We start from the raw sequence: 27,991 nt of genomic DNA on the forward strand, positions 1-27,991 counted from the left end.
GATTAACGATGATGGATAAAGATACGTAATCTTGTGGTTATTTTGGGGACTATTTAGTGGGTTTACCGGCGGGTTTTCAATTCTCAGTTAAAAGTAATAATAATAAAAAAAATAATAATAAATAATATAGTCGGCTAATAGAACGCATTTTTGAATTGGTCGTTTAATACGTTATTCGACGAATTTTAAATCAGCGATTGAAAAATCGCCTCTTATTGAAAATATAAGAATCTCCATAACAACTTTTAATATCCTAAATACATTGTAAGTGCAGCTTTAAAAATAAAAATGGCGTCGTTATTCCTTAAAAGTGGTCTTCTTGCTGACAGCACTTTTAGCAGAGGTAGCGGACCTTTTGCTCATTACTGACTTAGCGTCAACATTTTCTTCGGCTGGCTCGCCGGCCACATTTTCCAGGGATATTGCTGGAGTGACTGTCACATTGCCTTCGCTGAATTCTGTTTCAAGTGGTAGATATATACCGAAGCGGTCCTGTTGAAATGCATTAATGTAGAACACACATTGCATTTATTTATAAATCATCGAGTATTCAAAAACATTGCAAATTCTCATAATTATACAGTCGCTTTTACCAAAATCAAATCGCAAAAGCAATACGCATTAAAAATATACTTATAATTAAAATTAATGACAAAAAGGATATTTTTTGATAAATTAATTTACTTTCTATAAGTATATAAAGACATTAAGAAGACATTATAAAATTAAAAAGAAAAAAAAGACGGGTTGCACTCCGGGAGTGCCGGCAGAAGTGAAAACTTGATTATTAACGTTCAGCATGTTTGATATTTTGGAATGGTATCCGTCTTACGCATGGAATATAAGGGCTAAAAAAAAACATCCGTCTTACGCTTTTTCGATCAGGCCACGTGTCCTGACGCGAGTTTAAGATTTTATACCCAACGCCGCTAAAGAAGTTTTCACTTCAAAAAAAATGTTCGATTATGCCTGCGATCCACTTAAAATATTAATAACCTTTTACTATTAAATACAGCCTACACTAAATAAAGGCACAGTACCTTAGGGTAGCGATTATAATGGATTTGTGGGTGACACACACACGGTTTCGGCGGAGGTTTCTTATAGCTCTCGTGTGAAGAAATCTCGCTTTTTGGTGTTGGAGGAGTAGCATACCCTATAGAAACGTGAGCATTTGTATATTAGCATTTTAAATAAAAAAAATCGTGAAACAAGGTTCAGAGTAAATCTTGGAACAGGGTAAAGGGCTTTATACAGCAGAGCAGAGTGCATACGATGAAATTTATGTTATAAAATACTAGCATTCCGTCCGCGGTCTTACCCGCGTGCTCAAAGAAAACGTTTCGAGGTACTGGAATTATGTGGTATGTGGTATTATGTGGTATTATATCAGTAGCCGAGGTAAAAAAGTGTGCGCTGCGATGGAATGTGAAGGAAAGACAAACAAACAAATAAACACAATTTATAATTATACGATAATAATTATGAAATTGAGATTCGCACGAATAAATAATAACCTTTAAAATTATCCAGGCGTCTTAGCGTCCTCTTCATTTTCTTACGCATTCGCTTTTCCCAAGCGATTTCAGCCGCTGCGAATAATATTAGTATAAATTAGTAATAATATAAGTAATGTTACAAGATTCACAGTTGGCTTTGCTATTTAGCAATAAAGTCGCAAGCATGCTTTTGTAAAACAATATAATAATTATTATGTCTGTAATAAAGAATACATAAATAAATAAATAACACAAAGCTTTGCAGTGTAGCGTCAACATTGAACTCAAAAATACCATTGCAACCTAAACTTTATAATTAAGCATAAAATATTATCGCCATTACCTATACGTTCCTTCTCCATAATATCCATTTCGAACATTTTATACGCGTTAAAATACAATTCCGCTATATCTTCTTTTATTTCAATGACCGGTATCTCCATGGCTTCTTCCACTGCTTTGGTAAGTTCCACATAAGCGGTGTCATAGCGTAGGGCTCCGTCGTCCACGTGCAGGAATATAGCTTTGTCCACCGTGTTGGATACCAAACCGAATAAGTGTTCAGATAATGTTGGCTCCGGTGTTGGTATGGGCTCTGTGAGGGTTTAAATGTACTGGTTATTACGCAGAAATACACGGATTCGAGCTAGAGGTGGCTAGAAGTTATTAAAAAAGTAGAGAATATTTTTAAACATGTAATCTTCTGACTGATATAGTGCAGCCCAAACCACTGGACGTATCGGGCTGAAATTTGGTATGCAGGTAGATGTTAGGACATAAGCATCCGCTAAGAAAGGATTTCTCAAAATTCTTGCGGGAACGGGGAAAAACGTGGATGCACGTACAAAGTCGTTGGCGGAAGCTAGTATTATATAATACGCTAATGAATGAAATATAGGAAGTAATTTTGTAGGATAAAAAATATTTTGGTATAAATGATTGGTAAGAAGCCAACAGAATTGTAACATAATTCGTAAAAGAGATGACAAATATTCATAGCATGTAATCCGAAACACGTGTTTCGATAACGAATATAAAAAATCAATTAGCAAACGATCTATTGGCAAAGACGTAACCATTTTTTAATAAATAGATATTTATACAGGGTGTCCCACAATGGGTATACTAAGCACGAAGGGACTTGTAGTTTTGCGTACACTGATCACGTAAAAAATACGTAACAACAAAATTACATCAAAAAATTTTTGCTAAATTTTTCTGAAAATCCATGTTTTCTTCTCTAGCTTCGCGCAGCAGGCATATACCGCTTCGCTAATGTGAGCATTTTGTCTATGAAAACATAATCTTAAACGATAGCTCACGTGCGGGTGGAAAACTTGGGCGGGTTGCTTATTAGGGGTGTACACATTAAGTTTAAGTTGTTTTAAGAATTCTTTTATTTGAAAAAAAAAATGCATCTGGAATTTTTTAAGTATTTTTTACGTACTCAGCGTATGCAAAACTATAACCTCCTTTGAGCTTAGTATACCAACGGTGGGACACCCTGTATAGGACAAGATTCGCACCGCCTCCTGTTGGTCTTAGCGTGATGTTATATAGCCTTCCTCGATAAATAGGCTATCTAACACCGAAATAATTTTTCAAATCGGACCATTAAATCCTGAGATTAGCGCATTCAAAGAAACAAACAAACTCTTCAGCTTTATAATATTATAGTAAAGAAGATTTATAAATAAATACAGTATTCATACTATCATTATCAATTAACAAGTTACAAATATAACACCCAATTAAAAGTAGATACCTATATGTTGTTACACCTCCAACATTAACAATGTACGTTATTATACTCAAGTTATTGAATATTTTCAAACTAATCCGTTTTATAATGAGCTTCTTGTAGCTCGTTATGTCTTGTAATAATAAACGAGAAATTCCCGTAACTATTTATATTATACATATTGTATTTTATCATCTTGATGTCTCTGAGCTTTACCACGAAAATCACATATTATCCTTTCGTTCTTGGTACATGAATATTCTGCAGGAGTGCTCAATATATTATTCAAAACTCTTAAATCAATACTAGTATTATAAAGTACAAGGAAAAACAATATATTGCCTTATTCCGCTTCAGCCATTTGAGAGGTTTCGATGAAACAGAATACGATAGACTCAGTTCTTAGATACATTAAAAATCCAGACAATTGAGAGAAGGTAAGGATGTTTTACAGAATGAACATAAGTAGATAATTTTTAAAGAACTCGAAACAGTTGATATCATATTATTATATTAAGTTGACGACTTGTTTTACATTAAGGGAAAATTTTTAATACAGATTTTAAAATAATAGAGAGTAGATTTTGTTGGCCTGTAATAGGCATCTCATATGAGTGTTATACATGGTTATACCTATGTTTGTTACCAAACCCTGTCCTAATTTTTAAGACATTTTGTGTGTATATCAGTAAAAGATAAATATTTTTCATAGCTCTAACTGTGCATGCACCGTTAGTGAAAAGGGTAAGACAGAAAAAAGTTTGCTGCGTCAGCTTGTTATATTATGTTTAATATGTTATATACTATAAATCTATAATGTACAGTCTACCATTGTCTAAGATCCGAATATAAGTCGAAATGCAACGGCGTGGAGATACCGGTCATTGAAATAAAAGAAGAATGGGACCAATTTTATAATAAATTTAGTGTATTAAAAAATGTATTAAAAATGGGTTGACTGGGCAAATCCTGGACAGGATATTTTTTTATTAATTATTAAAAAATATTTTATTTTCATTTTTTATTAATTGCAGTTTCGAGATAATAAAACAATTTTGTACTTAATAAAACAGCGCTGACATAATTTTTTTTTCATCATCCTATCAAGTGAAAGTAACTGATACCGACATACCTGTTTAAACCTCTCAACCTAGTCGTTTGTCCCGGTAAATATTAGAAAACGACTATGCCTGCACATTCTGTAGGTACTATAAGTCTATTTTAATTTTTTTTTATTATGTTGATACTGCAATTAATTAAAAAAAATGTTTTTTTTTAATTCATTAAAAATATCCTGTCCAGGATTTTCCCAGTCAACCCATTTTTAATACATTTTTTAATACACTAAATCTTTATATATAAAAATGAATCGCAAAATGTGTTGGTAAGCGCATAACTCGAGAACGGCTGAACCGATTTCGATAATTCTTTTTTTTTATATTCCTTGAAGTACGAGGATGGTTCTTATGTAGAGAAAACGTAAATATGTACCACGGGCGAAGCCGGGGCGGACCGCTAGTTTATTATAAAATTGGTCTCATTCTATTATCACGCCGTTGCATTTCGACTTATATTCGGATCTTAGACCATAAGAATTCACCTGGAGTAGGCAGTGTGGTGTCAGAAGTCATAATTGAAATAAACGAGGACGAAGCAGTGTTGACGGACGAAGCTTCTGGCGTTGGTATTCGTATTGGCTCAGGGGGGAAGTTCGTATTGATTATACCAATTAAGTCATTTATGAGGGAAGTGTCGTTGTAAACAAATGTATTACTGCCGTCCTGAAATAAGTAATTCAAAATTATTTTTAATATTATGTAATCCTATTTTCTATAAATAATGAACTACAGTACTCCAAAATTAATAATGCGCATGCAGATCTTCGCTAATTATCGTATTTCCAAAAACACCCGAATCACCCCGAATCATTGAATCGTAAGTGCCCTAAACAATGCACTTGCATCTTGCACCTTGTTTAAAAGAAATAGGAGTCAATTCAGAGTCATACACAATCGAAAACAATTTAGGCGATAGGTGACGGTAGCCTGTCAGTCAAAAAATTCAAAAATCCGTCAGTCGTCTTTATATATTGGTGGTGACAGCACGTATTATCTCTGTATGGAATTATATAGAGCTGCTGTTACATACCCTTCTTAGTTTTGTTTCAAAGTTGAATTTTCCGATAAAATGATTATTTACACAGGTAGTAGATAGCAGTGGGGAAAGTGAAAGTTAAAAAGAGCATAATGAAAGTTCTGATCATTCTACGATATCAGAAATAGAGATAATCCCTGATTCTGTAAATCCTTTGGACTGAGATTTTAATGATTAGATTTCTACAATTTAAATAAAAACCAGTGTTAGAAAATCATTTTTTTAAACACTGTTGACGACTGGTTCTAGATTTTAGGTGGCGAAAGAAGATGAAAATAAACTTGTGCGTATATAAGTAGTTTAATAATCAAAATTACAGAATGCGTTTGGTAGAATTAATTTTAGTGAGGGAGTGTCCTGCTCAGCGGTTGCGTGGCGAGTCGATGTCGTAGAGGACAGTGGGGTCAATCCGCGGCCAATCGCACGGCGCCGCGACGTGACGCCGCGATGACGCAGTCGCAACGCTCCGTTCTGCACGATTTTGTTGCGGCAACATGCTCCCGGCCTTGGAACGTGCTGGTTCCAACGAACTGTCGACCACGAAGCGAAGAATCAGCTATCTGGTGAAGGAAGCGGACAAATTTTAGTGAACGCCCGACGCACGATGCCGTCTGCAGTACGAATGTCGGCCACTCGTGCTACTCCATCCTTCCCCGGATATGTCGCGTGGATGCGCCCCAAGCTCCACTTCAACGGCGGCAATCGGTCGTCCTTAATGAGAACGAGCGTGTTCTCCTTGAGCTCCCCCTTGTGCTGGTGCCATCTGGTTCGCGTTTGCATCTCGGAGACATACTCTTTGGACCAACGATTCCAAAAGTGCTGGCGTATTTGTTCCACCCTCTGGAACCTCGGGAGACGAAGCTCAGGCACGTCGTATAGCAGCTCAGCCGTTACAGGTGCAGTCAGCGGACGACCAACCAGGAAATGTGCAGGGCTAAGTGGAAGGAAATCATTGGGATCTGTGGAAAGATGGGTCAAAGGACGGGAGTTCAGGACAGCTTCAACCTGGGTCAATACTGTGCTAAACTCCTCGAACGTTAGATGTGCGTTACCTACTACACGTTTGAGATGGTGCTTGCAGCTTTTTACCCCAGCTTCCCACAATCCCCCGAAATGACTAGCGTAAAAAGGTATCATTTTAAAATTAATATTTTGCGAAGTTGCATATGCTTTAATTTCATCAGAACAGGTAGCTAAAAATTTTTTGAACTCATTCATGAGACCGACAAAATTCTTCCCATTGTCAGAAAAGATAGTCACGGGTTTACCTCGCCGCGACATAAAACGTTTCAAAGCTAATAGATATGATTCCGACGATAGATCGCTAACAAGTTCCAAGTGAACCGCGCGTGTAACAAAACATATAAATAAGCATATGTACGATTTTTGTAACTTAGCACCTCTGCCTTTACGATTCAACGTGAACACTGGGCCAGCGTAGTCGACACCACAACGTATAAACGGATAACCTGGGTCCAGACGCTCCTGCGGTAGATTTCCCATAATAGGCGCGACCGTAGTCGGTTGTAGTCGTGCGCAGCGCATGCACGAATGTACCACCTTCCTACCGAGGTTTCTGCCGCCGACCGGCCACCACATCTCTCTGAGCGTAAACAGTAGAAGCTGTGGCCCGGCGTGGAGTAAACGTTCATGCTCGAACCGAAAAAGCAAAAGTGAAAAATGATGATTAGCTGCGATTAAAATAGGAAATTTTTTATTAAAACTAAAATTTGGCGAATTTTGAATACGCCCACCTACACGAATTAAATTATTATTTGCGTCAAAGAATACATTTAATTTAGAAATTTGATTGTAGCCTGATATATTCGTTATATTTTTATTATTTTTAAGCGCATAGTAAATATCGGGAAACGATTCCTGTTGACTCAACTTTGCTAACGTTAATTCAGCACGATTTAATTCCTCGACTGATAATAAACCTGTCCACTTATTAGTTTTATTTCGCGCGTTATTAATAAAACGTAATACATAAGCAGCTGCGCGTTTAAGTCTATTATATTGTGAAAATCGAGAAAAAATAATTAAATTATCGTTTAAATTATTACTTATGTGACAACAAATATTTGTAGATTTAATTTCCGGTAAATCTGAATTAATTAATTTGGAATGTTTTAAATCGGGCAATTCAAAATGTACATTATGTAAAAATAACGGACCCTCCCACCATAAAGATGAGGAGCTAAGCGCTTCTAGACTTTGCCCGCGTGAGACTAAATCGGCTGGATTATCCTTGCCTGCGACGTGACGCCATGGATGTTCCTTGGTCAGCTCGTGAATCTCTGCCGTCCTATTTTGAACATAAGGTTTTAATAAATTAATAGGCATACCTAACCAACCTAAAACGATAGTTGAATCTGTCCAAAATACAATTTTATTAAAGTTTGAACGTAGTGATCCAATAAGCTTATAATATAATCGTGCACCTAACAACGCACCACACAACTCTAATCTAGGTATAGTTGTAGGTTTAGTCGGCGCGATCTTACCCTTCGAACATATCAAGCGCACTGTGACATCAGCTGTTGCATTGATCGTACGAGCGTATGCGCAAGCTCCGTACGCAACCTGTGAAGCATCGGTAAATATATGTAGTTCGGTTCGCACTGGATCAATGCACATAACGTGACGCGGTATTCGTAAACTGCTAAGAAAAGATAATCCATTTATAAACGTATCCCATATTTGCGAAATTTCGTTAGGAACCGATTCATCCCACGTCAATTTTAACAACCAACATCTTTGTAATAAATGCTTTGCGATAGTAATAAACGGACTTAATAATCCTAGCGGATCGTATATTTGTGAAGCGCACGATAAAATAATACGTTTTGTCACTACTTCACTCTTTTGTATAATTTGTGTGAAATAATAAATATAATCATCGAGACTATTCCATCCGATACCTAAAGTTTTATTGTTACAAGTTTTATTCAGTAAACATAGATCGTGTGTTTGCGATTCATTTACGCTAGGCGTAATTAAATTTAAATTATGACTAAAAATCCATTTTCGTAATTTAATACATGCTGAATCTAAAAGACTACTAGTTTCTTTACAAATATTTTCTAATTCGGATATAGAATTCGATGAAACTATGAGATCGTCAACGTAAAAACAATTATTAATAGTATCGGCTACATACGGAATATTCGAGTGTTTGGCTAATTCCTTTAAACATCTACAACTTAGATACGGTGCGGATGCCGTTCCGTACGTCACGGTGTTGAGTCGGTACACCCTCGGCGGCTCTGAGGGATCATCCCGCCACAAGATCAGCTGCAGGTCACGCTGATCTTCAGCAATATTCAATTGCCTGTAAAATTTTTCAATGTCAGCGCATGCAACATACCTATTCTCGCGAAAACGTAATAAAATAGAAATCAAGTCACCTTGAATAGCAGGTCCAATCATTTGTATGTCGTTTAATGATACGCCGGAACTAGACTTCATACTCGCATCAAAAACTACGCGTAATTTAGTTGTGGTGGCGTGCTCCCTAAACACACCATGATGCGGTAGGAAATAGTGCGGATTCCCATACGTATTGACGAGACTCATATGACCTAAATTAATATACTCCTGTATAAAATCAGAATACATCTTTTTATAATTAGTATTTTGCTGAAGACGTTTCTCTAACGCGTAAAAACGACGTTCAGCTTGTGCGCGTGTATTACCTAATAACTCAGGTGATTGTTTCAACGGAATTGAAACACAGAAACGACCATCGGAAAGTCGACGTGTTGTGCGAATAAAATGTTCCTCACAAGCAATATTATCTTCGCTCGATAATTGCTGTAATTTATTGCTAGGCGCGGATAATTCTTCTAATTCCCAGAAATTCCTAACTAACTTATCGAGTGAATCATCTTCCGTGGATAATGTCGAATAATTACAATTAATATGTGATAATTTTTTATTACTAGTATACGGAAAAGATTTAATTGCACCTGACACTATCCAACCTAATTTGGTGTTTTGAAGGAAAGGACCACTTTTCAGGCGCATTTTTCCTTCGGTTATTAATTCCCAAAATAAATCAGCACCGATCAGTAAATCAATAGGTTGACTTTCGTAAAAATTGGGATCAGCTAACAATAAATTGTGAGGAATATTAAATTGATTTAAATTAACCGTGGTTGTAGGCAATTTTGATGTAATTTGGGGCAAAATCAAACATTGAAAACGGGCAGTGAAGCTCCCGTCGCGCGATTTAATTTCAATGTTACAAGATTGCGAACATTGCGTAATAGAATTACCTACACCGTGAATATGTTGAGTGGACTGTAATATTCGTATATTTAATTTATTTGCAAACGATTGCGTTATAAAGGATCGCTCGCTTCCGCTATCTAGAACTGCGCGTGCGCAATAATACTCACCCGATTCATTATATACTTCAACTATCGCCGTAGACAATATGACAATCTGTTGCGAAGAATTGTCATCCTTTGTATGCATAACGGTTTGTGCGTGATTAATACATTGAAGTTGCATGTGTGCGTTATCTACTGAAACCACTGAAACGGGATGCGTATTAGTAAGCGAGGGGTGCTCGTACGTAGTTAACGTCACTGTATTTTGTTGAATTGGTGATAATTTAATTGCATCACAAAGTAAACTATTGTGCTTTTGTTCACACTTTCTACACGGACCAAAAAGACAAGTACCAACTAAATGACCTGGACGCATACAATTAATGCATAAGTCTTTATCCTTTATGAAACTAAACCTATGTTGCGGGGATAAGTCGAGAAACTTCTGGCATGAATACAGCTGATGCTTTTCGTTACATAGCAAACATGACTTGTAATGGCTGCGCGACTTATTGGATTGCGATTTAGATTGTTTGTTATCCGAAACTATGTTGCAATGAATTTTGGATGATGAATTTTTATTTTGGTAAGTAGAAAATTTATTTGAGTTATTTGACATACTAGGTTTATTGTGATTTACGGATAGTGTAGTTAATAAATCGGCTTTTTCTTTAATGAATTCTAATAAATCGTTTAGTTTAATAATTTTGTCCTTATGTAATTTATAAAATGTGTTTTTATATTGTTCCCACTCGCGTTCAGTGGTAGGATCTAACTTTGAAACTACGATATAAATAATCAAAGTGTCCCAGTATTCCGTGGGTTCTCCTAAGATTTTAAGAATACGTAAATTTTTTAAAACTGTATCAATTAAATTGTGTAATTGAATAGCCGATTCTCTTGAGACGTTTTGAAGTGAAAATATTGCCTTAATGTGACTTTGCACTATCAATCGCGTGTTATTAAAACGGTGTAATAAAAGCTCCCATGCAACCAGATAATTTTCGGATGAAAATTCAACGTTTTCTATAACGATTTTGGCATCGCCTTTTAAACTCGCCTTTAAATAATGAAATTTTTGAACCGGTGGTATTGTTTTCGAATTGTGAATTAAGGATGAAAACGTATCGCGAAATTCTACCCAGTGTTCATGTGAACCGTCAAAGCTAGGTACAGAAATAGTCGGTAATTTTACTGAATCGTTATTAAAATTGTTACAGGTCGTATGGTCGTGCGCTAAGGAACAGTCAATGGATTTATTAGATCTATCCTCGGAATTATCTGGGTTTACCATGCAGTCCAGCATCGCCAGGACAACATAATATTCCCTCTCAAACTCTACGCGTGATTCTATGAGTTTATCCGTTTCTGACTCCGGGACAAGATCTTCGATTTTACTTTGTACTTGGTTGAAATCGTTCATTAAACTTTGTGCACCTGGTATACGTAATTTTAGTTCTGCCCTTTGATGTGTATCAAGATCCACGTTTTCAAAAGACGAAACATATTTCTTAAAATTCGTTAACCTGCATTTGATTAACCCCCTTTTTTTCCTCAAATCCTTAAGCTCCTTTTGCTCAGAAAGAGACATAATGACTGAAGTAAAAAGCTACAAGTACTTACGTGCCACGTGAAGCAGATTCTTCGGTAGCGTAAAAGCACGTGAGGAGGCAAGCAACACCGAAAGCTCTGGAATATACAAAGCACAGTATCACTCAGATGAAGCTTTACAGGGTTGGATAAATTAGCTGGCCGTCTTACCAAACTGCACTGTAATTTTGCGACTTCTTCGCCGATTGCGTCTCCAAAATCCAGGATGTGATCCGGTGTCGAAGGTCTTGTCCCGGAGTCAGAAAGGACCAGAAAATGTTGACGACTGGTTCTAGATTTTAGGTGGCGAAAGAAGATGAAAATAAACTTGTGCGTATATAAGTAGTTTAATAATCAAAATTACAGAATGCGTTTGGTAGAATTAATTTTAGTGAGGGAGTGTCCTGCTCAGCGGTTGCGTGGCGAGTCGATGTCGTAGAGGACAGTGGGGTCAATCCGCGGCCAATCGCACGGCGCCGCGACGTGACGCCGCGATGACGCAGTCGCAACGCTCCGTTCTGCACGATTTTGTTGCGGCAACAAACACATATTAACTTTGCCTTATTTTAACCTTCCATACATCCATCATTACACCAGCTTCAGTAAGACACTTTAATAGTTCTAAGTATAGAATTTTCCGAGTAAATCAATACAACAAATATAATAATATATTCGCAATCGTGCGGCTTATCCTCGCTATTAACTTACATTGAATTATCGAAACAAATTTCGTTACTTATCTCTTTTACCATAAAATCACAATAAAACTCATAATTCTAATAAACTATGCATGAAGAAAATACATTTAACCACTACATATCGTCTTCGGATGCTCGGGGAATGTGACAGTTGCCGAACAGTGACGAATTTTTCTATGCACATTATCAGTTTGGGAGTACTGTACTTACCTCTAAAATATTTTTTTTTGGGTGGATAGTGGAATTTAATTCTATCTACGGTATACTCTATCTATATGAACAATTCTTTAAATAGTAATATTAATTTATCAATAATAAAAATATTGAAGCAATTAGGTCTAGACAGTTGCCCTGTGTCAATGAGCAGATCCCTATGCATTAGTGTTTCTGCACCGGACACCTAGTCTTGGAGGGTAGCGGGATCCGAAGAAACGGTTCTCCGCTGGCCGACCGCAGGTTGTAGGGGGCCCAAGTAGCGGGTTAGCCACTCGTGAAAGGCTGCCCCGCCGCCTGCGCATAATCCTGGATTGGCTCCAACGTGCCGGTTGGCGACCGGACGAGAGGACCCGTTGGCGATATCCAGGGGGTTTCGGGCGTCCCCGCGGTCTCCAAACTAGGCATCCACTAGTGTAGCACCTGATGTTTTTTAGGTTGCTTTTGACACTTAGCCTCGTCTATCTGCTAATTGTTTCTGCCTATTCACAAATCACACTTCAAATAGCAACCATGAAAAAAAGTCATAAAAGAAACAAGTATTTACAGCGGCAGCACTTCCTCTCGCTTAATGTGCACCTTTCTAATATCCGGGGTCTGCACTCTAATATCCTACCAGTCCACCATCACCTTGAGACAGAAAAGCCCCACTTATTTTTCCTTACGGAGACGCAGATTAGATGTCCTGCAGACGCGTCATACCTCGGGTATCCTGGATACCTTCTTGAACATAAGTTCCTACCTAAAGCCGGTACCTGCGTGTATGTTCGCGACGATATCTGTGCTCAACGTCTTCCTTATCTTGAAGATCCAAACTTCTCCGTTCTTTGGCTCATAGTGGAAACTAAATTGGAAAAAATTATTTACGCCAGTGTTTACCGGTCGCACAGCGGTGATGTGGAGACTACTAGGCTCTTCAACTATCTGAGTGAGTCAATAGACGAGGCCCAATTCCGGTTTCCCAGCGCTCAAATCGTCGTTTTAGGGGACTTTAACGCTTGCCATAGCGAATGGTTATTCCCCTTCCTGAAGACAGATCATGCTGGGAGAGAGGCCTTTAACTTCGCAACTTCTTATAACCTCTCCCAGTTGGTCAAAGAGGCAACTCGTATACCGGATATTATAGGCCATACAGCTAACTGCTTGGATCTGCTACTTACTACTGACCCAGACCGCTATACGGTAGAGGTTTCAGCTCCGCTCGGTACCTCCGACCACTGTTTAGTAAAAACTGTCTCAACTTACTCTCCTCCAGACTTCACAACTAAGGGAAAGAGACGAGTTTGGAGATACAAATTAGCGGACTGGGATGAGATGCGTAACTTTTTCTCTTCCTATCCTTGGCGGCAGGTTTGTTTTGCATCCAAAGATCCCTCAAACTGTGCGAATAGTGTCACTGATGTTATTCGTCAAGGTATGGAGTTTTTTATCCCCTTTTATGACGCTAACATCGATGCAAAAGCTCGACCCTGGTTCAACGCGGAATGTGCCGCAGCTGAAAAGAGTAAGCAAACTGCATATCGTGCCTGGGTCGATGCTCGAATTCATAAAGCCTCAGATTTAGGTGAAAAAAAGAAAGCATTTAACAAAGCCGCCAAGTCATGCAAAAAATCTCTCAGAAAGGCAAGGTTCCAACACATTCGCAGTATTGGAAACAAACTCTCATCTTATCCTGCTGGTAGTAAGGCTTTTTGGTCGCTTGCGAAAGTAGTTGAGTCAAACTTTTCCCGTTCCTCACTCCCACCACTGTTGAGACCAGATGGATCACTTGCTCATACTGCTAAAGAGAAAGCTGACACATTTGCTACGCTCTTTGCTGAGAATTCACGTCTTGATTCCTCGAATATAACACCTCCCTCAATTCCTCACTGTGGCTCAGATATGCCTGCTATACGAATTAGGCAAAGGGATGTTTTGAATGTTATGCGTGGTCTTGACGTGAACAAAGCAAGTGGACCGGATGGTATTCCAGCAGTGGTCCTAAGGGCGTGCGCACCCGAACTATCTCCTGTTTTAACGCGCTTATTTCGGCTGTCTCTTGAATCAGGAAAAGTTCCTAAGTCCTGGAAGCTTGCAAACGTGCAACCTGTGCCTAAAAAAGGCAGCCGTGCAGACCCCACAAACTATCGACCGATCTCAATAACCTCCATACTCTGCAAGATTATGGAGCGTGTATTGAATTATCGGCTCCTCGCGTACCTTGAGATCAATGACGTTCTTAATGACCGGCAATACGGCTTTCGAAGGAACAGGTCGACTGGCGATCTCTTGGTTCACGCTACACATATTTGGGGAGAAGCCATCGAAAATCACGGGGAGGCACTTGCTGTCTCCCTTGATATATCGAAGGCTTTCGATAAAGTCTGGCACGCTGGCCTCTTAAGTAAGCTTCCTTCATACGGAATACCCCCCGCCCTCTGCACTTGGATGGCCGACTTCCTGAGTGAGCGATACATCCAAGTGGTTATCGACGGATGCAAGTCTGATCCCCTGGATATAAACGCGGGTGTTCCTCAGGGGTCTGTTCTTTCTGCAACGCTTTTCTTATTGCATATTAATGATATGCTTGGGCCTAACATCTTTGGGTACGCTGACGACAGTACCGTTGTTGAAAGATACCTATCTAGTGCAGCAGCGACGAAGGATTCGATAACGTCTGAAAGGGGTGCGATGATTCAGCGCTTAAACAATACATTACAGGTTATATCAGAGTGGGGTGATGCCAACCTAGTAAAATTCAATGCGTCCAAAACACAAGCTTGCTTATTCACAGCGAAAAAGAGTTCACTCCATCTTACTCCAACTTTTCGCGGTGTGCCAATTGAAGTGTCCGACAGTCTGCAGTTGCTTGGTGTCACAGTATCATCGGACCTCAACTTCAAGCAGTTCATCGAGTCAAAAGCCCAATTGGCTGCAAAAAAGCTCGGCATTTTGGCTAAAGTAAGACGATATTTCACACCTGACCAACTTCTCAGATTATACCAAGCCCAAGTGCGGTCGTGTGTCGAGTACTGCAGTCATATATGGGCAGGTGCTGCCAAAACTCATCTAGGGGCCCTAGATTCGATGGAAAAGCGCGCGAAAAAACTTATAGGAGATCCAAGTCTGCTAAAGAAGAAGCTCCTTACTCTTGAGCACCGAAGAAAAATAGCTTGCCTATCGGTCTTCTATAGGCTTCACTTCGGCGAATGCGGATCCGAGCTGCACAGCCTTGTACCGCCTTCTCCTTTCCACTTAAGAACTTCGCGACGAACGGCCGGTTTCCACCCCTTCGTGGTTGACATCCCTCGAGTGCGCACCAAGCGTTATCAAAACACTTTTCTGATCAAAACTGCGAAGGAGTGGAATTCCCTTCCTCCTGCTGTGTTTCCCAATGAGTACAATTTGGATTTATTTAAGAAAAGAGTGAATAGGCTATACCTCTCTGATCAGGCATGCTAACCAAATGGACCGCATCTGCGCTTAACATCAGGCGAGATCGCGGTCAAATGCCTGAACAGTTTTTGAATAAAAAAAAAAAAAAAAAAAAAAAATAAAACCACTAAAAACACGCATTTTTAAGGTAAATAATATGTCCTCTTTTTTGTCCCGTTTTGTGTATTGTTTATTATCTTCAACATGGAATCTAACAATACGCTTGGCCAACTGTGCAGCGCGATGGAATATGGTTCGAACTGTGCAGTCGAAAAAATATAGACTGATAGTGATGAAAGTATCCATTGGATATCTATGATAGGAGAGTTAAAGCTTTTATAGTTAATTTATAATCCTAGAAAAACAATAAATTATTTTTCTATTAAAAACAACTGAAAGTTATAAAAGAATATTTTCTCTTTGTACTATTAAAAAAGTCTTTGTATTATAAACGCCTAATGAAAAAATAATTGGGTAGACGATGTCCATTTTTATTTGAATACATTTATTACATACTCCGGATTCCGAACATATGCATTCACAATGGACAAAGGAAATTAATGAGCACGTTCGAGTTATTCCGCCTTGAAAGTTCGTAAAAACAAACTTCCTTTAAAGCTTGTATTACATTGTAAAATATTATAATTAAACGGAGTGCATTTCGAAACCGAGTGAATAGTGAATATAATAGGAAGCAGTAAGCGTTTGATGTCTAGTTAATTAGCGCCTTTGAGACAGCTTTTGAACTTTAAACTTAAAGGACTCGCTAAAGGGAGCTCGAATTTCCAGTTAAACCTATTTTAGTCATCCTATTATGTTACGTATTCACGTTTGACCTTAGAATGTGAGATTAAATTGTTTGCTACATGTACGACTTGCTGGTTGACCGAGAATTGGTGGTAAATGTTAAAAATACTTAAGTAACGACGATTAAAAAGTGCTACTAAATAGTAGTCTAATTGAATAAGTGAATATTTGAGTTGGAGTTTGAAATATAGACAGTTTGATTCTATATTTTTATTTTAGTTTTGAGGTTTCAACCTTTGAGAACAAACATAAAAATTCGTCGAGTCAGAGTGCGTCTCATTGGTTTCATTATATTATATTTTTCCCTTTTTGGGATACACTTTTATGTAATGATGTTCTGGATTTGTTGTCATTTAATATTTATAGTTTTCTTTAAAAATAAATACCACATTTAGTATTATTTCTTTACCCTATAGCGAATGTGCCGCAGGCCCTTCTAGTATCTTAGCAACCGAACAGATATAGAGTGTAAGGAATTAGACTTAGTTCAGGTGAAACTCTACCAATCGCTGCCTTGCAATCATGTTGTGCACCCCAAAAGTTTTTAGTTCAAACTCGGACTCAAACTTCTCTTCATTATGAGATTTCTCTTAGAAGCGCTCCTAATCGTCATATTATGTAAACAATAATTAGATACCGACGGTCGGGAAAACAGTTTCTAGACGGGTGAGTTGGCAAGAAACTTTGCAGTTGCTCTTTTCAAATCTCATACGATTTGTAAAATGAGTTATTGAGTTATTTTAATAAAATTTTCTCTATTAGTTCATTAATTATTATTATTTATAAATGGTCTTGAAAAACTGATTAATAATTCTGATTGAAATATGAGAAATGCATTGTTTGTTTGCTAAATTGTTGAAGTTAAAAATATTTTAAGGAAAACGGATAGCTCGTACCTCCCACTGCTCTACAACTAGTACTGAAATAGAAAAATTAAATAAGCAATTAAAATACCCTTTAACCTTTATATACTGATCCGTTTGCGGCAAGCCGAGGTGGTTTCGTATTTCTGCATCGAGTTGTTCGACCGGTCTCGTGAAGTATTCCGCGGCTTCTTTTAGAATACCTTTTCTTTTATTCGAGCGTGATATTTTCCCAACGAATATTTCCAACAATGCCCGGATCTGAAGAGGAAAATTTCTAGTCACTTCTATCTATTGTATTTTATTTTTATCAGGTATTTATTTATGTTGTTGTCACGTTGGTATAACAGCTGTTGCCTTGTAAGCATTTAAAGTCACAATACCATGAAGGCACGTGTATCTACAGAACGGATTCTATCTGACATTGAGAGAAACTTTATAGGGAAGGCCAAGCTTGATCAATAGAACGTTTCATATTATTATAATTTTAATATTATAAATGAAGAGAAAGCGTGTATTTGGAACCGAAACATCTTTTACCTATTATGACTAAACTACTACGTACATTTACATACTAATGTACGTACCTACATTTTTAACTAATATATAGGTAAAAATGTACGTACGTATGAATCCAAAATTTTTGATCAATTTGAAACTGAGGGCTAGAAACATGAACCATGAACCCTACCAATTAAACGAATTGGGAAAATATAAGTGTTCCACTAATTTAACATTGAACCTTTGTTAGGGTGCAGAAACCTGCCGTGTGTGATCCCCCAATTAGTAGAGAATTATCTGTTACATAATATTATACATACAGATAATTTGTGATTAAAAAATAATCATTTTTTTATGAGAATAAATATATACCAAAATTCCCTATCAGTCTTTTGAAAGTATATTTAAATTAATTCATGGAAATAAAAATTACAAATAACAAAATACTTTTACAGCCGAACATTATTTATGTTCGGCTGTAAAAATATTTTGTTTATTATGTTAAAATACATTTATTTATGTTAAAATTAATATCAAAATTCTGTGTACAAAACTTATTGTACTTATTTATTGCCAAATTATGTAGGTACATCGACCACTTTTAAAAACTCAAATATAAATTCCTCTAATTAAATAACATTCATTAAAATTTATTTAAATTATTAAATTATTGTACCGAACAAAGCGCTAGAATATTTGAACCTTAAAGTCTACAGCAAATTACCATCAACTATGATTCCGTCTATAGTTACTTGCGAATTGCGATCCTTGTGAATCCGACTTTATGCAGCTTCTCGTACCCGGGAGCATAAAGCATCTTACTTGTAATAGTATTACAAAGCATTCAGAGGAACGCATCGAAGGAAGCACTCTTGCTTCGATGCGTTCCTCTGAATGCTATATTGGATGCGAAATTATTTCTTCTTTCAATATTAGGTACGTAAGAGTATAATGTGCTTCAATATAATTTTTTTTTTCAAATTAAAAAATAATCTTCAAAATCGGTTCACATAGTCGAAATTCTGAGATAAGAAACCGCCAAAAAATAAAGTCGAATCGCAAACCTCCTCCTCTTATGAAATTGGATGCAAATAATAATATAATAACAAAACATAAACGACTTACATCTCTATCTTTACTCTACCGTACTAGAGCCTTTATCACCTGAATCTAAACAACTTTTATGAACTACCTCTGGATGTTGCGATAAATATGCCTCCTGTTCGAGCTGCATTGTCACACCCAGCCGCGCGGTGCATTCCTTCTGACAAGGCGTGAGTGCATCTTCGTCATGATGCAGTAGCCCTTCAGGCAATAAGTCCAATGGTGTTCCTTTCACCACTTTCCTTAACGGCATTTTTTAAATATGAAAGTGTTTATAAAATGAATAGGTAGGATATAGATAATAATGTGATTTATTTATGTTAATATAAATTGATATTTTGAAGAATTATGTCTTTATGATGTTTGTCAATACGAATTGTTATGTGACAATCGATGTCGTAATCCTTTATTTTATTTCTAATCTATACCTCAGATCACATAAAAATATAAAAAGGTTGTGGAAGTTATATATAACTAGGTTTCCGCCCGCGGCTTCGCCCGCGCAGTCAAAGAAAAACCGCATAGTTCCCGTTCCCGTGGGATTTCCGGGATTGCGTCATTTTCCCGGGATAAAAAGTAGCCTATGTCCTTTCTCGGGTATCAAAATATCTCCATACCAAATTTCACGAAAATTGGTTCAGTAGTTTAGGCGTGATTGAGTAACAGACAGACAGACAGAGTTACTTTCGCATTTATAATATTAGTATGGATTAGCATTTATTTATTTCATAGTAGTACTGAAGAAACTGTGGAACAAACACATTTTAAAATCATCACATCGTTTTCCAACTACAATTCGACTTTTTCAAATGCGAAATATTAAGGAATGTTCACAATAAACCAAAATTCAATAAAAAGTCCGTGGTTTACACACATGTACATTTTTACCATCAACCCCAAAATACAAACAAACTTCTACCCACGTGCACATGTACACATTTAATTAAAGTCACAGATCATTTATTCGGTTACCGTGACAAATAAAATATAGCTTATAAGCCAACAAACGTATAATACTGGCAGTCCAAGCCCCTGGCCGATTATTTGTAGTTCTAATCCAATATTGCATTTTGTGGATACAACCCCAGCTCCCCTTGAATTCTTTTAATTAATCGTCGTTTGATTGTGCGCTGGTAATGTATGATGTGTGAGCACAAGTGACATGTAATCCTTTATGCCATTTATAATAGTCGTATCCTGGGCTATACTTGTTTCCTATACTTATTTATTTATTTATTTTATTTATAAAAAGGTACCTTACAGCTTATAATACAATAAATAGTAAATTAATAATTAAGTACGCCAATAACAAGGTACACCATTATCAGTTCAACGTAAGTGACAAAAACAAAGAAATTATAGAAACAGTGTTTAAAGTACTTAAAACTATACAAATCTGATTTGGTTATTAAATTATATAGCAAATTTCAACCCAAAATGTGTGTGTGTGTGTGTGGGTGGGTGAATGAGAGTGTGTATGAGAGAGTATATTGAATGTAGCTATGACAGTAGATAATATAGTGTAACTAAGTATGCAAATTATTTTTTATATTCTAAATTATTCAAATCAAGGATCGCAGTTATAAATTTAGCGCGAGATAAGTGGAAAATGTCAACAGAATTTTTTATTGTAATCGTTGGGAAGTCTTAGAAACGGTGTGTTTTTAAAATAATTTGTTGATACAGCCGGTACATAGAATAGGGGTGTGTGGCGAGTTCTCTGAGTAGGAGGAGGAGGTTTTACAACACTACGGTCTGTGTTACTATAATATTATATTTAATGATGCATGATCTGTAATTTTTAAGAACGTTGTTGATTTTTTACTTAGTTCTATTAATTACAAAACTCAAAAAAGTGCAATACGTGAACATCTACAAGCTCTACCTATATTCTATGCTTCTCATTAATTATTGACCTTTGCAACAGGTAACCTTAACAGCTTGATAACAATTTTACATTACGCCCAACAATGCTACGATGCACACCACAATTAGATGAAAAAAATATATAACTATTAAATAATTTAAGTGAAATACTTACAGAAAGTTTGTTCATGCTTATTAAGTCAGTATTATTTATTCCATACAAGCTTGCATTCCAAGTAACAAGTCCCTGAGGTTTATATATAATAATATAAGGGTTGCACAAATAAAAAGAAACAACGTGGTTTCGCAATACTTTTGCTATTTTATACTATAATGCAGGTTAGGGGCCGACCCCGCTGTAGAGATCAATATACTCGTGATGTTGCAAGATATTAATTATCTTCTTACTTCCGAATCACGTACTGTTTTGTTTAGATCTTGTTATGATACTTTTATTTCGTTTGCAATCAGTTATGGTTAGTTTTTTGATACATCTTGTTCAAATACCATACGCTTTTAATTGAACTTTTAAAAAAGTTTACACAAAACAACAAAGTAATTAATGTTTATGTGAAAAAAACCGGATTATTGACGAAAGCTGGTTTTGTATTATATTTACAAGTAAAACTTTTATAATTTTTGAAGTGCAAACAAACACCAAAAATCCGAGCAGTGAGGCACAAACGTCCGCTAAAAGCACCCACCACAATGGGTAAGCGACGTGCCTTGAATAACAAAATAAAACTGCACACAAAAATTTATAAAATATTTTTTTGTTTGTTCTAAGGAAGCAATTTGTTTTCTTTTTTAATAAAAGCTTAGTACATCAAGATACCTAAGCGTTAAATGTAACAAATTATTGCTAGTTCTGCTTGGCCCGGATTTCGAGCGAGCGTTTCATTATGGCGTCTGAAATTTATCCTCACTCAAACTTTGTGGAGCAATTGTAACTTATTCTACGCCAGTTTTAGGCCATTCTGAACAAGAACTCGATCAGCAAACCCACTTTCATACTAAATTAAATTTACAGGATACAAGGCATATAAACGTACTATTTTAGTTGTTAGCTAAATGAAAACGAAATCAGAGTAGGAAGTAATGTTTTATTAGAACACACAGGAATTGTTGTATTATTATTAATTAATAGGAAAAAGTTATAATTTATGCACGATTTTTAGGACTTCGCTAAGGATTGCGATTTCGCAATAACATCTTCAATTGTGCCCACCATGTAAAAAGCTGCTTCTGGAATGTGATCCAGTTCTCCACCTAAAATTCTTTTAAACCCTTTAATTGTTTCTTCTAATTTAACCATTTTGCCAACGTGGCCAGTAAAAACCTCAGCTACTTGGAAAGGCTGAGAAAGAAATCGTTGGATTTTACGAGCACGAGCTACTGTAAGCTTATCGTCTTCAGATAATTCATCCATACCTAATATAGCAATAATATCTTGTAACGACTTGTAATCTTGTAATATTTTTTGGACTCCTCTCGCAACTCCATAGTGTTCAGGGCCGATTATATTCGGGTCCATGACTCTCGATGTAGAATCCAAGGGGTCAACAGCTGGATATACTCCTAATTCAGCAATGGCGCGCGATAGTACTGTTGTAGCGTCCAGATGAGCGAATGTAGTCGCTGGAGCAGGATCAGTTAAATCATCAGCTGGGACATAAACAGCCTGTACACTTGTAATAGAGCCCGTTGTTGTAGTTGTAATTCGCTCTTGCATCGTTCCCATATCAGTAGCTAGCGTTGGTTGATAGCCTACTGCTGACGGAATACGCCCAAGTAAAGCTGATACTTCAGAACCAGCTTGGGTAAATCTGAAGATATTGTCCACGAATAACAAAACATCTTGACCCTCTTTGTCTCTAAAATGTTCAGCTAATGTCAACCCTGTTAAAGCAACACGAGCCCTTGCTCCAGGCGGTTCATTCATCTGCCCATAAACTAAAGCTACCTTAGATTGTTTATAGTCATCTTTAATTACCCCACCAACTTTCATCTCATTATACAAATCATTACCTTCACGCGTGCGTTCTCCTACACCAGCAAATACAGAAAATCCACCATGTGCTTTGGCAACGTTGTTAATAAGTTCCATAATAAGCACTGTTTTACCTACACCTGCACCACCAAATAGTCCAATCTTACCACCTTTGACATATGGTGCTAATAAGTCGACTACTTTTATACCAGTGACAAGAATTTCTTGTTCAACTGACATTTCTACAAACGGTGGTGCATCTGCATGAATTGGTGCAAATTGATCTGTTTGAATTGGTCCACGTTCATCTATAGGTTCACCTATAACGTTAATTATTCTACCTAAAAGAGGCTCACCGACGGGAATCGTTATGGGTGCTCCTGTATCTACGATAGATTGCCCTCGCACTAAACCTTCCGTGCCATCCATAGCAATTGTACGACATGAATTTTCTCCTAGATGTTGTGCCACCTCAAGAATCAAACGTGGTTTCCGACCGGGAACCTCAAGAGCGTTTAAAATTGGTGGCAATTCTTTATCAAATTGTACATCGACAACCGCACCAATAACTGCTATAATTTTTCCCTTCGCTCCACCTGAGGCTGATTTGGGTGCTATTCCAGTAAATGCCGAATCTGATGATTTCTTGGGTGGTTTTTCGGCCTTATCATCTTCAGGTTTTTTGGAGCTTGTAGAATATTTTGCGTAAGGATTATTTAAATATACACATGCGCCAATTTTTGCGAGTGTTTTTCTGGAGTTACTGGTAGCCTTTTTGTTACTTATACCATTTAAGTTTAATTTTTTCAGCTCTTTACTTGCATTCGCTTTATTCAAATTAGAAGAAGAAAGATCTGAGTCAATTTGCTTAATTGATTTCGTCTTAAAGCGCTTGTTTATATTGTTTAGTAGTTGAATTCCATCTTTCGCTTTACAACACTCAAATATTGGTTTAGATAATAGTAAAGACATATTTTTTTAACGTATAAAATATAAATTGTTAGTCCAAGCTGAAGTTGAGATCATTTTATGACAACTGTCATTCATTTTATTTTTTAATTGTTGCCTAGTTTTAACACATTTTAAATAAGGTTCGAGTATAAATTGCCATTATATTAAAATAAAAATATTACTTTGGTAGGTAGCTAAAATACTGAAAAGGTATTTATAAATTATTAATTTTATATATTAACTCATCTGTAGTGAAGCCTAAAATAATAGACGGAAAATAATATCACACAGCGTAAAATAAAAATTAGTTTCATTAAAAATAAGATCATGCAACTTAAATACAGTCATCATATTAAATGTAAAAACAGTTTAATAATTAATGTAATGTACTAACATAGTAATTAAGAAATTACTAACAAGTGGACCTATGATGTCTTATCAATAAATGAATTATTATTATTATTAATTACTGAGCGTGTTCTAAATAACCAAGATACATTCAATATCGTAATAGTTGGTAACAAAAATTACCGAGACTCAAAGAACTACTTATTGAATCATAAGACTATTAAAGTAATTAAAGTCCTTTAAAATTAGTTTTCAAAGCTATCAAGTCTAAGAGGAGTCCCATACAATATACTGTTGACCAATAGGAGCCACGAAGGGCGAAATGGGTCAATAGTTCGTTCTTACCTTTAATTTTTGATGAGGACTATTTCGTAGTGCGTATACGAGAGGGGTGTATCACATAGAATCCGTGTGCGTGTAACTCATCCACGCATGACTTTTATAATCGTACACAAATATTGATTTTAATTTTACGATATCAATCACTTACAAAAACAGTAAAGAACCATGGACATGAAACTGTTAATCGAATGAATTTAATTTTGCTTTTTTATGCTAGAATTAAAATCTTCCCCTTTAATCTTGCTAAGCCCTTTGAATAATTAAGAGTTGCTAATAATAAGTCGAAGAAAGCTTTATAACGTTATGCATATTTCACTAACTAATTTGGCTGGTCGTGTCGATCCAATTATACGAATATAGCCCTGCAGCGTGCGGCCCTGTACTTAGTTTCATTTTTAATATGCACCCCAAATCCCAATGTTCGTATTGATATATGGATACAAGATTTAATCATTTGTTTGGTGTATATTCTAATTACTATAGGAAAAAATAACGTTTTATAAAAATGCCTGGGATAAACATATCTGATTTAATATGTTGTTCAAAAATAGACTTCTATTGAACTCAACTCGAGTTCGATTTCATAGAACTTCTGTACTGTGTAGTTTTATACATTCAGATGCAAAATGCAGATACAATATTGCTTTATATTGGATGATTTCTATGTTACTTATTGGAAACTATAAATAAGCTTTATGAAAGAAATCTCTAATATCGTCAAACAGATTGCATATTGTTGGTTTTATTCAATAATAAAACACTTCAGGTATATCATAAGCATAGATCATAAGATATTTATAAATATGAGAGTAGTATGAGATGAAATAAAAGTAACAGTATTTTATATTTTAATTTTGAATGTAATAAATAAAAAAATAAACTCTGAATTGATTAATGTAGGTGACAACACCTCAAATTTCGTTAAAACCAAAACTCTTACAAAATTGCAAGAAATCTCAGACTTCTTCAAACAATAGGAAATACCAATTAGGCCATCGCTTTTACTTTCTTGACGAAACAAAGCAAGAGGAAATTTTTTCAAATACTGATTTTCGCCATCTTACGCCAGGCTCTGGCGACAATATAGGTATCCGAATTTTTTCGCAACTCTTTAGTACTAACTTTCCGCTCTCGGCTTCACCTGCTTTGGAAATAACAAATAACTTAACAAATTATAAACAAAAACCGTCTCCTTGAACAACTCTAATAATTGAAAAAAATCGCAAAAAAAAATTAAAGAAATAAGCATACTTAGGGACTGCAGGCAGCGGGAAGCGACTTTTTTGTACTATGTACATAATATTATTATGTAGAAACAAAAACGACGTCAAGTAGTGACTTACAATTCACTTATTTTCATACTGTAAATATAATGATCATCACCTATTTATAAAACCCTGCCGTACTTATTCCTATTATGACACAAATTAGCATATTTGCTGTTGCGCCACGAACTTCGGAACTTTGATTGAAAGCAGAATGAGGACGCTAGAGTTATTTATTATTTTATACCAGACTTATAATGTTTTTCTCGACATTAAAACCTCGATGAAACATACAATTAAAAGTCATTTAATTGTAAGGTATTTAGTTCGGAAGAATCTTATAAGAATACGAGTAAAATCAAGATCCTAAACAGGAAAATGAGTTGATATTTTGACTTGCAAGGAAGAGTTTTAGAATACTTATTTTAAATAATTATTAATATAAGTTGATATTATGATAACGTATTAAACTTAGTTTAAAAACTCCTACTTATTATAATTCTGAATTAAAAAATGATAATTAGAAAAAAATAATCGTTCCTACTTCATACCAATTAAAATTTGAAAAAATGTTATGGAATTAAGATACCTTAAATTATATTTATATTGAACCATTCCATTAGCTTCTGCATAATGTGACGCGAAAGCAAAAACTGTACCTAATATGTATATAGGAAATAAAATGGAGAGAAGTAATAGCGGCGATCCCTAAAATTGTGCCTTACGCTAATTAAATTAGATTCTCAAAGGTGTCGTTTTAATTAAATCCAGCGTTGTCGGAAACCTATTTTGATGTCCGTCGGAAAGCCCGGCTATGATTAAAACAATATATAAAAGACATCTTGCATTTTAATTTTATTTACCGTGTTGGAAGTCTTTAACCGTCAACGTTTTTAATAATGGACTATATGGCGATAGAGTATTTAATAAGATCCACGTGAAGAGATGTTAGATGTGATATTAAAAATTCTTAATAGACTCCCCGGATGCACAATATAAAATTATATTCAATTTTTGACGCTCATTTACCGTGTTTTACACGGCGTTTAATTTTGCGAGAATAGGGTGTTTTTTATAACTGCTTTTTTTGCTCTTTGTACTTGTTGTGTGTACATTAAAGACATACGCTTAAAATAATTATTTACAGGTTAATGTTGGAAATATATAAACTGTTAATGCTATCCGTACTTAAATTATTCTTCAAGTTTATCCAGTGTGTCAAAGTGTGAAATTGCCTTTCAATTGGATTATTTTGTCATTTTCAGTCAGCTCACAAGCAGGCAGACTAAATCACAACAGATTATGCAGTATTCTAATATTTTATCGAGTATATTGGCCGACGTGATGACCTGCCCTGTTTCAAACGGGACGGTCCATTTTTCCAATATGCGTTCACGCGTCCCCAAGGAAAGCTTCACAACACAGAATTGACTCGTTTCAAAGCTAACACACAAAATAAATATTACCGGCTGTTATTTGAAATAATTATATTATTTAAAATTATACGACAAAAGACGAAAGAAACCTTTAAAAATGTTAGGACTTTTCCATTACGATTCTTATTATAATAATACAGTAATTATGGATTGGAATTCTAAAAAAAAAGTCGAATAATAGGCGCATTGTATAGTCGGCGAAGTTAATATAAAAATAAACTTTATAGTTTATTATACTTTATATCTATTATTTATATAACTGTATATCTATTATTTATATAAGAAATTGCTAACAAGCACGTGGATTACATGTCCTGGATTCTTGAAACGCAAAAATATGGACAATGAATTTCTCATTAAACGTATATTTGCGTTGTTTAGTGTTTACTTCCGTTAAAGCATTAAACAGAAATCAATAACAGTGTTAACGCATTAAAAAAGTACAAAATAAATAAAATTAAAGTGAGGTCAGTCAGGTCCACAAGTCAAACAATATCGCAGGTCGGGAGTCGGCGGAATTGAGCCAGAATCATTTATAAATGGGGGGAAAAATGGGGAGTGAAATAGGAGGGAAGGTGTGCGCTGCATTTTGCATGAGCAGTGTTCGTAGGTAAATCCACCCAATTTCTCTGTTTCTATAGCAAACAATAGTATGTAGTGTTATTGGTCTATTATTCCATTCTGTACTTAACGCGTGCGGATTAAACGTCGGCTTTTGGTGTAAGAGGCTTCGTCTCTCCATCAAGTAATCCAAAGATGAATTATATATGACTGAATACTTCTACATAAAATCAAGATCCAGTATTTGGTTGTGATGTAAATATTGAATTATTACCGCCTATCTATTAGATATTTTTCGTTTTCATTTTTAT

At 36.0% G+C, this 27,991-nt stretch overlaps 1 protein-coding gene, 1 long non-coding RNA gene and 1 pseudogene across 2 annotated transcripts; 1 reads left to right on the top strand and 2 right to left on the bottom strand.

Moving 5' to 3' along the window:
- Positions 1–297: 297 nt before the first annotated feature.
- On the bottom strand, positions 298–19,174 carry LOC149491392 (uncharacterized). Its single transcript, XM_089699573.1, has 7 exons — positions 19,010–19,174; positions 17,416–17,577; positions 4,841–5,021; positions 1,843–2,094; positions 1,518–1,592; positions 1,041–1,156; positions 298–492 (listed from the first exon to the last, which is right to left on the bottom strand). The coding sequence occupies exons 1-7, from the start codon at positions 19,172–19,174 to the stop codon at positions 298–300; spliced, it is 1,146 nt and encodes a 381-aa protein (XP_089555699.1).
- Positions 8,683–11,172, top strand: LOC149491393 (uncharacterized). Its single transcript, XR_016315524.1, has 2 exons — positions 8,683–10,317; positions 10,952–11,172. It is a non-coding gene; the product is annotated as an uncharacterized LOC149491393 (long non-coding RNA).
- A 2,785-nt stretch (positions 19,175–21,959) lies between the features above and the next one.
- Positions 21,960–23,206, bottom strand: LOC149491394 (ATP synthase subunit beta, mitochondrial pseudogene; annotated as a pseudogene).
- Between the last annotated feature and the right edge of the window lie 4,785 nt (positions 23,207–27,991).

The sequence above is a fragment of the Colias philodice genome, chromosome 1 (genome assembly GCF_061535455.1).
Source record: "Colias philodice isolate Cphi_HAF_F1 chromosome 1, ilColPhil1 Martin Lab GWU primary, whole genome shotgun sequence".
In the NCBI taxonomy this organism is placed as follows: Eukaryota; Metazoa; Arthropoda; class Insecta; order Lepidoptera; family Pieridae; genus Colias; species Colias philodice.

Bases quoted from the DNA above. Each gene is read 5' to 3' on its own strand.
- LOC149491392 (XM_089699573.1), bottom strand. From the start codon at position 19,174: ATGCCGTTAAGGAAAGTGGTGAAAGGAACACCATTGGACTTATTGCCT. The intron at 1,593-1,842 runs GTAATGGCGATA...TATTATTCGCAG, and splicing joins TATGGAGAAGGAACGTATAG to CGGCTGAAATCGCTTGGGAA. The intron at 1,157-1,517 runs GTTATTATTTAT...ACGTTTCTATAG, and splicing joins ACGCCTGGATAATTTTAAAG to GGTATGCTACTCCTCCAACA.